The 15,690-nt window shown below is 36.5% G+C and overlaps 2 protein-coding genes across 2 annotated transcripts in view; one reads left to right on the forward strand and one right to left on the reverse strand.

Annotated features, from left to right (window-relative positions):
• Positions 1 to 13,567, forward strand: part of LOC111047588 (cytoplasmic dynein 1 intermediate chain) — a 36,918-nt gene extending 23,351 nt beyond the window's left edge. The window contains 8 exon segments of the mRNA XM_022333380.2: positions 2,268 to 2,446; positions 2,448 to 2,479; positions 2,979 to 3,179; positions 4,870 to 4,987; positions 5,484 to 5,715; positions 7,446 to 7,606; positions 9,146 to 9,412; positions 10,427 to 13,567. Coding sequence (XP_022189072.2) covers positions 2,268 to 2,446; positions 2,448 to 2,479; positions 2,979 to 3,179; positions 4,870 to 4,987; positions 5,484 to 5,715; positions 7,446 to 7,606; positions 9,146 to 9,412; positions 10,427 to 10,570 — 1,334 coding nt within the window. The 3' untranslated portion in view covers positions 10,571 to 13,567.
• A 458-nt stretch (positions 13,568 to 14,025) lies between these two features.
• LOC111047590 (chaoptin) overlaps positions 14,026 to 15,690 on the reverse strand; it is a 37,184-nt gene continuing 35,519 nt past the window's right edge. Inside the window, 3 exon segments of the mRNA XM_039434127.1 lie at positions 14,026 to 14,399; positions 15,400 to 15,605; positions 15,607 to 15,636. Of these exon segments, the coding sequence (XP_039290061.1) occupies positions 14,153 to 14,399; positions 15,400 to 15,605; positions 15,607 to 15,636 (483 nt within the window). The 3' untranslated portion in view covers positions 14,026 to 14,152.

Genomic DNA, 15,690 nt, shown 5'->3' on the forward strand with positions numbered 1-15,690 from the left:
CAGTAATATTAATGTACTTAGGAGTTACCTGTTGATAGAAGGCTGGTCAGATATTTTCAATAATCATGCTGAAGTAGATACAAATTTTGAAGCATTTCTAAATACGGTTATATATTACTATAAATTAAGTTTCAACGTAATCATTACAAATAGGAAAACTGGTTCTGGTAGACGTTCAAGTAACAATCTAAACTGGTATACACAAGAATTGAAAAATCATAAGAGTAGGCTTGATTTTTTATACTTTCTTTCCAACACATCCTCTGATTATAAAGATATGTATACTCGAGAAAAAAGTTATTACAGACTAATTATAAAAAAGCAAAAAAAGAATACAACAAAAGTTTAATAGAGAATTCTGAAAATAAGTCGAAGACACTGTGGAACATAGTAAACAAGGATAAATCAGAAAAAAAAGATCTACTCAAGAACATTATATCTCCAGACAGTTTCAATAGTTTCTTTGCAAATATTGCTAATGAAATTAAGAAAAACTTGATAAAAATGATACAGTTACATCAGATAATCTACTAAAGAATAAGAATGTTCCTGAAAGTATTGAAATGTTTAGATTCAAGCCCATTACAGAGAATTGCGTTCTGGAAGTTGTTAAGCATATGTCACCAAAGATAAGCAAAGATCACTATGGACTATCCAATGCCCTAATTAAACGAATCATAGATTGTATTGTTACCCCATTCACGGCACTTATTAATGAAGTCATCGCTAATGGAAAATTCCCCACTTCTCTTAAAATTACCAAAATTATACCAATTTACAAGAAGGGCAAGCATGATGATATTGCCAACTATAGACCTATTGCTTTGGTCCCTATACTGTCTAAAATAATCGAAATTCTGCTCGCAATGCAATTTTGCAAATTTCTTGAAATTAATAACTTGCTCTGCAAAACACAGTTTGGCTTCCGAAAAGGCCTCTCAACCACACATGCTTTTATAAAACTGGTTGAAGAAATTCTTGACTGCTTTGAAGATAAATCCGCTGCCGCTGTCTCTTTCTGTGACCTCAGTCGTGCATTCGATTGTGTGTCACATGATATCCTCCTGGCGATTTCTTCCTATTTGCGAGGCAGAGTGCAGTACGTCTCCGTGAATGGTGACAACTCTCGCGTTTTGCCTGTGGAGTGTGGTGTGCCTCAGGGGTCTGTATTGGGTCCAGTGCTTTTTCTGATCATGATTGATGATCTTAGCATAAATGTCCCAACAAAAATCTTCATGTATGCCGATGATACCACAGTTCTTAATAGGCATAAAAATGATGCTCAAGCTGTTGCACTGTCGGAGAGGAATCTGGAGTCGGTGCAAACTTGGTTGAATGCCAACGAACTGTTCCTCAACAAAGCCAAAACCACAACAGTCACTTTTAGGCTCAAAAAGGGATCAGCAACAAATGATACTGGTGAGGAGCAGAAATTCCTAGGAATAATTATTGACCCTACTCTAAGTTGGGCACAACACATTGCTGTTCTGAAAAGTAGGTTGAGCAGCGGTGTGTTTGCCCTTAAACGATTATGTGGGGAGCTGGACCAACATGGACTACGTCAGGCTTATTTTGGTATTTTTCATCCACACATTTCATATGGCCTTATAGTCTGGGGCTGTTCTTCACAAGCACAAGACATTTTCATAATGCAGAAAAGGGCTGTCAGAGTCATCGCCAGGGCGCAGAATCGGGAACATTGTAGAGATATTTATAAAGGTCTTCGAATTCTAACCTTATATTCATGATATATATTGCAATGCTTACTATTCCTGAAAGCAAATCCAGAGAAAATGGAGTTGAGAAATGCAATTCATTCTTATAATACAAGATCCAATCAGACGCTCAATGTAACACGAAGCAGACTGCATAAAACTGATCAAAGTCCCTCGAATGTTGCAATTAAATTGATGAATAGGCTTCCTATTGAGGTGAGGCAACTTAATCACAGGAGGTTCAAAATGATTTTAGAAATATTTCTCTTGAAAAACCCCTTTTACTCAGTTGAAGAGTTTATCGACATGAAAATGAATGTAGAAGATTTCAATATTTAGAATTTATTAATATTACTGTTATATGAATAGGACTAATATACCATACATGTTTCTATTGTAAATGTGACTTTGTATTGTTTTTTATTGACAGTATTTGTATTGACTGAGTGTTTTACTGTTATATTGACTGGCCTATATGTCAAATTGTGACATCCTGTTTTTTGGCTAATAAAATTTATTATTATTATTATTATTATTATGAACCTATTGCAGTGCAAGAGCTGAGCGAAGACGAGAAGATGATGATAGTGCTATCGGAGGACTTCCAGAAGTTCATCGACCGGTCTGGCCGCCTCATGGAGCGCGCTCTGTCGGAGACGGCCGACATCTACACCGATTACACCGGTGCGGCCGACAACGAAGATGGTGGAGATGAGAAGAGTGGCAACCGGGCTGTCCTTTAACCGCGTCTTCTTCGACGAAAGGTATTTATTCAACCGTTAAATGGTCGTTTTCACACTTCCGATTGTAGGATGACATTATTTTATAGGACGACACTCAAATTTGTCCTATCGGATGAGAGGTATTGGTGAGAATAAGCTAATCAGAGGACAGTTCTGAGTGTCGGCCGACAATCAGCAAGTGTGATAACGGCCATTATTGTACAGCTTTATTTATAAATTCAGTATACAGAACATGAATAAAAGAATACGGTATACAAAACTTGTGAATTTTCCCCACATAGACAAGTCTGTGTGTTTGGAAAGAGTTCTAATTAAATCTATTTTGGTATTTATTTATTTTATTGAATAAAGTAATAGAAAAAAAACAAATAAATGAACTTTCAAATAGGTGGAAGAAGTGATATCAGAATGAAACACTATTCACCCTTTAATATCCAGCAATATGGGTTTGCATTGTTGTGCATGATACGACATGATGGAGAAATGAAATATTAATTTGTTGATTGTGTGATTGATGTAGGTGGTCGAAGAACCGGTTCGTGACGTCACTGGATTGGTCCCCACAGTACCCCGAACTGTTGGTTGCCAGCTATCACAGCAACACCGAATCGCCGCATGACCCGGACGGTGTCTGCCTCGTGTGGAACACCAAGTTCAAGAAGACCACGCCCGAGTACATCTTCCATTGTCAGTCAGCTGTTATGTCTGCCACCTTTGCTAGGTATGTTTTTCAATATGTTATTCTCACAATTCATTTGTAAGCCAAAGGTCCCGGGTTCGATTCTTGGCCGGACAATATATTTTTCTCGAATCAATCCCGTGTTACGGATAGACAAGTTTGTTAGTTCGTTCGTGTCAGATGATTCTATATGCCAATATTTAAATAACAATCCACTGTTTTATAGGAGTTATAACATGAGCCAAAACCCATCAAACGGTTTAAGAGAGGCTGACGTGAAAGGAATGTTGGGGTGGGAATGTCTCTCTCACACATTCTCTTCTCTCACTGTGCATTCATAATGCAGAATAGAATGAAAATTTGTATGTTCTGGGAACACGAAAAAGTGGTAAATTGTTCGCACATAACCTTTATTTGGACAATTTATTTTATGAAATTGGGATGAAAAGAAGTTTTGGACTGTAGTCTGTTTCTTTGTCCTTAAGTTGATTGTAAATGATAAATAAATAATTCCAGTGGTAAATTGTTCAATCACGTGACTAGTGCAAAATGTTCCCATAGAACGCCATTTCAAATTGGTTGGTTCAAGCTTTTGGCGCGCTTTTATGAAGCTGATTTACACCAAAATGTGTCGTTTACTACCTGCGTGAATGACGAAAGGCTGTTTTACAAACTTACCGTCTAGAAAAGTGTGCATTTCTTTCATTCAATTACTCTCAAATTTTCTATAGAGGAAAATGCATTTAACGAATGGTTATCAAACATCATTTTGTTAATTACGTATTCTATGGCTATGTATGGTAAACAAACAAGGTATCAGCGCTTGCGCAGAGAAGCAAGCAGACTACAATTCAATCGACCAATGAGAGCTCTGAAAGTTTCAAGTGTCAGAATTTACCAGGCTTCTACTGTGGGGCAGGAACTTGGAACTGGAACTAGTTTCTGGTACAGAATCTGTCAAAATTCATCCCATGGGACGCGGAACTTTTTACCTGGTAAATTGTGAATCGGACAATTTACCACATTCCATGTTCCCAGAACGGGCTCAATGTTCGAAGTGAAGGTACCGGGTGCCGAGAATAAACTGACCAAACTCTTACCCTCACCCTAAAAATATCAGAGTTGAGTTTCATGTGGTGGGAGTAGGAGGATCATGCTATAACTCATCGCCTCTAACAGCTTTGTCATTGAAAAAAGAAGTTTGTCTTGTGCATACTGGAGCAAGACGATATTTTAATAGATGGTCATCTGACTGGATATGACGACAGTCGCAGTGCGGGTCGTCAATCTGCCTCAAGATGTGTAGTTTTCACTTCTACAGGCACATTTTGCACTGATGCGTTTCAGGGTCTTCCACTCCCGTTGGACAAGCCGTCGGTCCAAACGTCAGAGGTACTGAAATTAATCAGATGCGACCTGTTGAATCACTCGGCATTTATTTTATTGGACAATTCAGATATTGAAATTGAATAATCTCCTTGGTAAGAATGGTAATTTCATCCAAAAAAATCAAATAGAGACTGGGGAGGCTGAGCCAATTTAATTAAGAGAAATGTGAAGCATGGTAAAATGTTAAAATTTTTTATATTGTCTTATGTAACTTGTGTAAGAATGTATTCAATGACACATCATCTACTGCAGCTACTTTACTCAATCTGCTTGAATAAATAAATTAACCAGCATGAATAAATTATTGTAATTTGCATAAATAAAGCACTCAATCAATGTGCAGGTTTCACCCTAATCTCATCTTGGGAGGCACCTATTCAGGGCAGATTGTTCTCTGGGATAACCGAGTGCAGAAAAGAACGCCAATTCAGAGGACACCCCTATCAGCTGCAGCTCATACGGTGAGTTGAAATCTGATTTAAAAAAAAATTGAGAAGATTCTGTAACCGGAAAAATGTTGAGCCTGTTCAAAAATATCATTTAATGTAAAAAAAAGGCTTTCATACATTGGAATCGCAGAATAAAGTTACACATTCATGTCTATTTTATGAGTTCCTTCTCCTCCTTTATCACAGGACTTATGATTGCTTCTTCTTTTTTTCTTCCCCTGTTCTATCTCCTTCTCCTGCTCCTTATTCTTATCTTTTCTTCTCTTCTCTCTTCATCTTCATTCCTCCCCCCCTTTCCCCTCCCCCTCCTCCTCCCCCCTCAACCTCCTCTTCCTCCTCCTCCTCCAACTCAATATGTTGGAACAAATAAATTTATAATTTTTCTTTTTAAAGCGATTTCTGAAAAATATGTCCTATCTTGTAGCATCCGGTGTACTGCTTGAGCGTGGTGGGCACCCAGAACGCACACAATCTGATGTAATTTCTCAAATTCAATCCTATGTTGCAGCATCCGGTGTATTGCTTGAGCGTGGTGGGCACCCAGAACGCACACAATCTGATCAGCGTGTCGACCGACGGCCGCCTGTGCTCGTGGTCGCTGGAGATGCTGTCGCAGCCTCAGGACACCCTGGAGCTGCAGCACCGGCAGAACAAGGCCATCGCCGTCACCTGCCACGCCTTCCCCAACAACGATGTCAACAACTTTGTGCTCGGAAGCGAGGAGGGCGCTGTCTATTCTGGTCAGTTTCAAATTGAAATTCAAAAGTTTGTTTGTGGTCAGTTAGAAATTCAAATTGAATTTTCTTTAGCCTGTGGTCGGTTTGAAATAATATTAAAATTAAAAAGTTTGTTAGTTTGTGGTCAGTTTCAAAATGAAATTTAAAAATTTGTTTGTGGTCAGTTTCAAATTGAAAAGTTTGTTTGTTTCTGGTCGGTTTGATATTGAAAAGTTTGTTTTTTGACCGAACGCAGTGAGGTCTATGTTCAAAGCCTAGTTTATACGATGCTAATTGGCGAGACAATTGTCATAAGGCAACTGACTTGCATGAAATTATTGTCTTCGTATAAACACTTCAGGCCAATTGTCTTGCCAACTGTCCCGACAGTTGGCCCAAAATTCAACTGTCTCCGGGAGTAGACTATGAACAGTCAATTGGGCCCAGCGAGCCCCCCACCACTCGGAATCTCAGTTGTCGCGAACGGTGTAGGCCAGTAGCGCTGTCTTGGTTTTGCCAGTTCAGCTGTTAAGTCACAACAGATGACGAGAACTAGGACATGTTAAGCTGTCAACTGACGTGCCAATAGTTGGCTGCGTATAAACATCTTCTTGTTTAACTGGCCTAGCCTCCGACAAACCGCAACCACGTGATGACAATTGTCCAAAGACAACTGTCTCGCCAATCGGCATCGTATAAACTATGCTATAACTCGGATTTTCTTTCGTCTGTCTGTATTATATGTAACGCGTTTACGGCCAAACACGTTGATAGATTTATATGAGATTTGGCAGGAATATTCCTTTTTTAACTGCGCGTCTGATGTATACATAAGGTTTTTTTTTGAAATTTTGCATTTTAAGGATAATATGAAAGGAAAATAAATTCCCTCCATACTCCGATATCACTATATTATAATCATCTACTCTGAAGATAGGATTCAGACTATAATCAGGCTACAGAATTATTCACAGTCAATCAGCTGACAAGTGGATTATTCATTGCATGCATTACATAGATGTCTGGAGAAGCCGGTGAACAGGTGACACCAGATACTTGTGGATGTCAGAACTGCGTGAGGTCTACTGTTCACAGGACTACTAGTAAAGGCTTCCCAGAGACTCTTATCAGAGTAGAGAAATTGTCTAAAAGTGGTCACAGCAGCTATCATTTCCAAGCAATTCACTTGAGAATGTTTCGAAATAGAAACATTTTTGAAGTTGAAACACTTGGGTACTTTTTAGCTTACGATCTAAAGATGACCAACAACAGGTCGAAACGTCTTCACTGCTAAAAAGTAAGTGTTTCCACTTCAAAAGTGTTTTTATTTAAAAGTTTAAATTAATAGTTGGAAATACAGATTAGCTTACATAGTTGAATACCAAAATAATTGAGAGGGCTAGTTTATGATTCCGTTGCCATTTTTGCTTATTGCAGATTCCATTGTAATCTATAGAGGAGAATGGTCAGTTGTTTAGGTTACATCAAATCATTGAGATTGAAGTAGGAATTATGTATCTACCAACTCTGGCTGTCGGCTTCGTTATGTAGCCTACCTGAATCAGCCATATACCATATAGGGCAGTGGTAGTGCAGAGAATCGACAACGCTGTTGTTCTATCTTTTCCACTGGACCTCACTATAGGGGTGAATGCAGTTTCATTCTGTTCTTGAAGCTTTTTCAGATGTAATATCATGTATAGAGATTTCTTTATAAAACAAGGATCGATATTTTTGTATTTTTCTATCCTCAGCTTGCCGTCACGGAAGTAAGGCTGGTGTGACTGAAACGTACGAGGGTCACCAAGCGCCTGTCACTGGAATTAACACACACAAAGTGTCGGGGCCCATGGACTTCTCCCATCTCTTCCTCACGTCATCGTTCGACTGGACCATCAAACTATGGAATCAAAAGGTGAGAATGAAAGTTTTCCACTCTGATATCAATTCTTCTATGTAGTTCAATTTCATTTAGAGTTGATTTAATAATAATAATAATAATAATAATAATAATATAATAATAATAATAACTTTATTCTCGCAAAGAAAGCACAAACAATAATCACAATTTCACAGTGTTTCTCTCTGATTTCATTTCTTTCACCTAGTTCGAATTCATCTATTTATTTTTCTCTATTCATTTACTCATTTCCATTCCTTTGAGGTATGAAGCCCAATAAGGCTTATTATTTCAAGTAAACATAATACATGTTCAAGATACCATGTTTGTTATGTATGCTAGATAAAATAGTTACACAGAAATAGTATATTGTTCATCTACTGAAGCAGGAAACGTTTGTCTTAGAGTGGCGAAGCCCAGACCGCTCAAAGTTGAAAAATTACATTTGTCGAGTTCGATCGTATCAAATAGTTTGAACGTTCATAAAAGTTCAAAATGTCAAACAAAGTAAAAAAATATCACTTTTGAACTAAACACCTTTGAACATATAATTAACAACAAATAATTATATAAACATACCAAAAGAGACCCCCACAACATCCTTAATGAGCAAACAAACTTCAAATCACACAGCCTCTTCAACCTCCTACTCAAACATACAAATGTTTAACCTACAAATTCAAACATTCCCGCTACCCCCGCCGCCAACTATTCAAACAATCCCGCCACTCCCACAACCCACGCTGCTTACTAACCATATATGTATTCCACAATGGAAGTGTCAACCAGTGTTGATGAAGGGCCTAGTGTCCGAAAGCGCTCCACTAATGTGAGTAGAAGCTAATAGCCTTTATTTATAAATACCTGACTGCTATGTCGTGATTTAATTGTTCAAAAGTGATTATTAACAAGCAGTTCGTAATGGAAACAAACATTGAAGAGTAAAAAAATATATATTAATCTTACTGGAACTTTTTCCATTTTACCAACCACATCTTCAGAATTTGATTTTGAATAATAGTTTTCTAGTTATTGACGTTTTTCAAAAATATAGAAAAATCTATATATCTCGAAAACCAAGTTAGAAGTAATAAAATTTCATTGGACATTTTTTTTTTTTGCCAATTTTATGTAGAATATATGATCTTCAGCTGTTACACCTTTCCTAGACACTTTCCATTATAAATAGGCCTACCATTCGTGATCAACTAAATATTTATCGGGATGATCTGGAATTCGAGATGAAATGGATGTTACGCGTTCAAATTCCATGAGTTTTTATGAGTATCTTGAATCGATTTAGTTTGTTTTAGGAAGACGGGTAACACCTGCTAGTATATTATAAATATCATTCGTTATCAACTAAATATGTATCGATATGAACTGGAATTCGAAATGAAGGTGATCATTCGTGATCAACTAAATATGTATCGAGATGAAGTGAATGTCATCCTTTCAAGTGTCATGAATTTATTTAAATATTCAATGTATTTTCGGAATTCCTCTCAGGAAAACAAGCGGTTGTAAATCTTGAATCGATTTTGTTTGTGTTAGGAAAACAAGCCGCTATACTCGTTCGAGGACAACGGCGACTACGTAGCCGACGTGGCGTGGTCACCCATCCACCCGGCGCTGTTTGCCGGCGTGGACGCGTCGGGACGCCTGGACCTGTGGAACCTGAACGCGGACACGGAGGTACCGACCGCCAGTGTTATGGTGGATGGCCAGCCCGCCCTCAACCGGGTCTCGTGGACCCCCAGCGGCACGCATCTCACCACTGGCGACGATAACGGCAAGATTTGGGTCTACGATGTCGGCGAGGTCAGTTACAAAACAACATCAATTCAATTAATTCAACTTTGAAACAATTTGACATACCAGTTTCAGTTGTTACTCCGTTACCAATATCCTATACTACTAAACGAGCAACTTCTGTTTATATGTTTAGATGTTTGAATTTCACCAGATCTCAAAAACGGCTCTAACGATTCTCACGAAATTCAGAACATAGTAGGTTTATAATATAAAGATTCGATTGCACTAGGTCTCATCCCTGAGAAAACTCGCTGAAGGATAATTATTATTCTTCATCCTTGGAAAAACAGCTGATAATAATTATTTAATTATTATTTACGAAAATCCTAAATAGGCCTACGTGAGCATTTGCTCCAGAGTTCAGGAGCATAAGGTAAGAGTATAAGGTAAAGCTTATTCATATAAAAATGAGCAAATGCTTATTTATTCTTCTACCTAATGCTCATGAGCAAAACCTTATGCTCCATGCTCTTGGATATATATTGCTCAGTTTTTATTGATATGGCCCATTTTCTAGTCATCAGCTGAGGCTAAGAGCAAGTAAATAAACCTTTCAACAGACTTCCAACTGTCCAGATTTCTTTCCATAGACCTTGGTTCGTCACCATGTTAGGAAGTGATGCCAACATTTTTAATTGAAGTAAAAGTAAATGAACTCATTGGGCAATTGGCTTGGTAACAGACAAATGTAACAAGGAAGCTCCCTGTACCATCGACAATTTATACTCTGCATATGATGTAATTAGAGTGACATACATATAGTCTTTGTTAACGTAATTAGATGATGACGCACTTTAATCACGAATAATGGAGTGGTATATTTTGACGAATTTCAATAGGCCCTACATACATTTTACAACATTAGAACACTCTCAACTCTCTTATATTTAACACTATGATGGCTGCTCCACTATGTTTTTACCTTTTGAACACCGTCAGTTCTAAAGCTACTGGTTGTATGAAGTGCATTTTAGCTCCTTTGTAACCAGCCTGATAAATAATAAAGATTCTTCTTTTCAGCAACTGGCTCTACCAAGACACGATGATTGGCAGAAGATGATGTGCACACTTCAAGAACTGAAAAACAATCAAGCTGATGATGAAATAGATAAGCTCAACCTTGGTTCGGGACCAAGTAGTGTTAGCTCTATCGTTTCTAGATGAAACACTGATGAGACTTTTTCAATTGCCTAAAATTATAGATAGCTTATATATAACTTTTACTTATAATTTCAGATTAAAAGCTAATTAAACACTATAGGGGAAAATATTGAGCGTTGTATTCAGAAAATTATTGCTTAAACGTTAAAAAGCATCAATAATTTTATCTCTTGCTATTTTGTTGGATAAGTTGGATAAAGAATCCTTAAAAAGTAAGAACTCTGCATCTCCTTGGTATTAATCCAGGAAATTGTTCAAATATTAATATCAATTCAGAAACTTATCGGTATGAACCTCTCAAGACGTTTATATCACATCGTTCTAGCTTTAATTCTGTGAATTATATTGTTGAATGTAATCATAAGATTAACTGTTTTATCGCTTGTTTTACTCAAGTTTTGTCTTCGCATTGCTTATTCATAATTTTGTCTCATAGATCTTAGATTCATATAATGATTAAATCAATTGGCTAGAGCCTGATTCATTGTACCGTATGTTGATTGGAAAAATATAATTATTTATAATTATTATTGCACGAAAATCCCAATTTTTTTTATTTTCGTTTAATAATAATTATTTATCAATTAGCATTTGAATAAATGCATCTTCCAATTCATTTCCATCTATAATTATTTATGTTTCAATCTTTGTAATTGTATTTGTATTTAAAAAGCGAATCAGTCAACTACATATTTAAAATATGAATAGAAATTTCTACTGAAACACTTCTATAAAAAATATTTAAACAATTTTACGGGCATGTTTTTGAATTGTTTCTTATCCAATTTAAGTAAAATTTGTCAGAATTTTATAACTCGTTACTGTAACAAATTTATTCTTGAAGGAATGTAGGAAATTGTGGTTTATAATAGTGTACTATGATTTGTAAAAAAATGTTAAACTAATATTTTATAAAAAATATTTATTCGATCAAGTAACTAGGAAATAAAATATTATTATTTAATGAACTGTGTTTCTTTACTTGACATAGGTTTCACTCCTTTCGCATTTCGCTTGTGCTGACTTGACAAAATTTCATCCTCCATAGAATTTGTCATCATCGATCTCTAAGGATTCGTAATTGTAACTGAAGGATCACTTGGGTAAAACTATGATTTAGATGACTACTAATAATTATGTTACAAGTAAAAACAACCAGGAACTGCGAATAAAACTAGTGAGAAATTTGATTTCATTGAATTGCTTTATTGAGTAAGTGACGATTAAGCTAGAGAGTCAGTGAATGTTTTTGATAAATTTTCATAATAACTTTATTGCAAAATAATCGACTTATAAATGTTTGACTCTTGAAATAATAAGACTAGAATAATACTAGTAGTAATAGTAATATTGGTACAGCCTTTGTGAGGAGCGTTGCCTACATTCTCACTATAACTGATCTAATAAAAAATATAGGCTACAATTTTCAAAAATGAAGAAATACATTATTTTCATGGAAAGAACTATAAAGGATGATGAGCTAAACATATTGCTTGGTTTGTAACACCATAGAAAGCTGGTAAACAAAAACTTAACTTTCTTGCCTTAAAATACAAACATAATAAAGCTAATATAGTACATAAATCAGATTTCTATGCTTTGGACAGATGCAAAATATACAGATTGTTATACAATTGCAGTAAAGAATTAACATAGCTGTTAGAAATTAGTGGTGACTAGGTTTTCTATTGGGGATGTGTTATCACAAACCAGTCCCGATATGAAGGATTAGCTACTCTCAGAACTTTGATTCCGTTGGACCAAATTGATCTGATATTTCCTCTAGATTCCATAATAGATATTGTGAATATATATTGCTCTTGTTACAATTTATAGCTTTTAGGTTGAACAAATTCAACTCAGGAATGCTTTCAATTCAGATTATTTCCAGTTCATCTACTCTTATCTTCTTATGAGAATGATGAATTGGAATCCTGTTTATAAGGCTTATTCCATATACTTGATTATTTATTAGGAAACTTTTTCCATTTTCAGTGGCAATAATCAAAAGTCATTGAAAATTATATCATTTTTTAGTAGATTCAACATTAGATAATATCAAATAGCCGTAACTTTGTTTTTATTACCAAACTCTACCTCTATGAGTAGTGTTTATTTCTCAACTCCTGATTTAGAATACTGCTTTAGAATAATGGTTGGAAATGTATAATTATTAGAGCACGATGACTTTATTTGAAGGAATGTTTGAAAACATATTTACTACGATATCAAAACCATTTTCTTGATGTTCGAATTCCGTTCTAAACTCAACTAAACTCTTCTTCAAAAGCTTCAGAAGGGAGAGACGTGAACAACCAATTTTATACTATTTAAATTAACAGAGTATTGCTTATTTCTTCCAAACTCCCTTGGACACTCATTTAGTAACCAAACATTTCTAGCATTAATATTTGACTTCTCAGTCATTATATTAAATATAACATCACACTTAACATAATTAATGGTGGAAATTTTATCACTTGAATATTTGATAAAATTTAAAATAATATTTTTGATGGTCAACTTGTCGACCCCACTGTATCCAGTACCGACTATTCCATTAAGTAGCCTATCATTCTTACTCTCCTCTTCCAGATCCTTTCTAGGAACAACCATGTTTAACTTCCTTTAGATCCCTTCCAGTTTATTTAAGATGGATTCCAACATATCAGTGTACGTTCCAGTACAGTGAATATAATATTTCTCCGAGTTCCAATAGGACATATTCATATTCTTAAAATGTATGAATTCAGGGCTACTTACATGTATTTATAAAATAGAATTTTAATACCCTTTGAAATTAATACAATAAGAATACAAATTATAACTACTAGTTTCGGTGATCACACCATCGTCAGGTTTTAAAAATAAATTTCAAATTAATGTTTACTAATTCATATTCGCTCGGTCCTGCTGAGTGTCAATAGTCCTATTAGAACTTATTGGAACAATAACTACATTGCACCGTTTCACTATCACTGTTATAAAGGAATCTAGCTTTAAAAGGTTTTTGTTAAGTTTCAGTTTCACCTAGCGCATAACGAGAAGGCCCCTGGTTTTCATTGATGGCAGAGATCTTCTCGTTATGCGCTAGGTAGACCCATAGAATTATTGTTATTGATTTGGTTTCTCCTAGCGCATAACGAAAAGGCCCCTGGTTTTAATTGATGGCAGAGATCTTTTCGTTATGCGCTAGGTAGTCCCATAGAATTATTGTTATTGATTTGGTTTCTCCTAGCGTCTAACGAGAGGACGACTGCTTCTCATTGATGGCAGGGATCTTCTCGTTATTCCCTAGGTAGACCCATAGAATCATTAATATTGATTTGGTTTTTCCTAGCGCATAACGAGAAGGCCCCTGGTTTTCATTGATGGCAGGGATCTTCTCGTATGCGCTAGGTAGACCCATAGTATTATTGTTACTAATTTGGTTTCTCCTACAGTAACTATATTACCCATGGGTAATATAGTTACTGTAGTTTCTCCTAGCGCTTAACGAAAAGGCCTGGTTTTCATCGATGGTATTAGTTTTCAAATGGCAGCCAGGGACCTTCTCGTCGTCAGTTGTTACTGAACTGGTGGCGGTTAGAAGGCGATAAAGAAGGAGACAATGAGCGTGAATGTGATGAGTACTACAGTGCCCTGGTTGACGGGAGCCGCACCCCAGCCACACTCGATGTCCGACTTGAGCACCTCTATGATTGGCTCCAGGTTGCGGTTGTGGCATCTGGCCTCTCGCAGATCATCCTCGGCCGCACCACACTCCCAGTCATCGCCTGTCTCCGCGCGGCACATCAGCTGACGTTTCTTGCGGCCCCACACTTCCACCCAGCTGCAACAGAGAGGTAAACATTATACAGCAATCAGATAAAAACTTACAAGAATTGTTTATACATTTCGAAAATATTTCCAAAAATCTTGTTCAAGAACTTAGGGGCACTGAAACGAAGAAAACATAAAATTGGGGTACGTTACTTTTTTTTTAGAAACAATACTTTTCCTAACCGGCACAGATAATAAGCTAAGTTGTATATTTTTATCTGTGGTTGTGTGGTAGGCTAGTAGCTAGGGCAAGGAAAGTATAGCTATATTACCACACATCAGTGACCAGAACAGTGAAAATATTCATAGGAGCTCTTAGGAGGATTGGACTGCTCCTACAGCACGGCCGAGCGAGTATGAATATTCTCATTAAAACTTATGTGTATAATATTTTCACTGTACCGGTCAATTTCACTGTTATTGATATGTGGGTATTGGGTATCCAGCTGTATACGGTGAGAATCAATTAGCTTATAAAAAAACAGAAACTTGTTGTAAAAACCAATTATGTAAAGTCATAATTTATATTAGGTAAATAATTACTTGTAATAATTAGCCTATAGAATAGTTTTGACTCATCTCACGTGATCAGTGAGTTTGCAGGTTCACCAATCTCGATCACATTATATTATATTCATATTTCATTATTTCTTTTGTAATCTAGACTTCAATCCCCTCGCAGAACTAATTCATAAATCGCCAATCTTGATGGTATTTTGTGGAATAGTATTCAAGTATGCAAAAAAAATATATATTCCTCTTCAATTATTGCCGTAAAAACGAGCATTGGTATGTTTCAGATATTGCTTCACACACGGATAACACTGGTGTTCTAATGTAATACGAGCCTTTTAGTCACCTTTAGCCTTTTAGCCTAAATGTCTAGAGGTAAAAGAGGTACTCTGTAACAATATTCATAATTGGAACAATGAATACAAAAGTATTGTAACAATATTCATTGTTCCAACTTCCACTTAATTTATAAAATTAATAGAGGTAGCTATACTCACCCAAGATCGCAGTCACATTTCCAATTGTTGCCGGCCAGCCAGAGTTCAGTGAGGAATGTTTTCTGAGGCGTATTGAGAAAGTTTCCAGTGGAGGGATTGCCGACGGCTCTGAGCGAGTTATTCCTCAGATCTAGACTGACGTTGCGTACGTAATGCATCTGAGAGAAGATCTGGCGAGGCACCTTCTCAACGCTTGTGTTGCGCAGGGGTGAAACGTAGCTCTGGGTAGCGGACTCCCTGAAATTAAAAAAAACTCCAACTAACTACTTGCAGTTTGTCATGGAAAGTGAA

This window comes from Nilaparvata lugens, chromosome 8, assembly GCF_014356525.2.
Source record: "Nilaparvata lugens isolate BPH chromosome 8, ASM1435652v1, whole genome shotgun sequence".
Classification (NCBI taxonomy): Eukaryota; Metazoa; Arthropoda; class Insecta; order Hemiptera; family Delphacidae; genus Nilaparvata; species Nilaparvata lugens.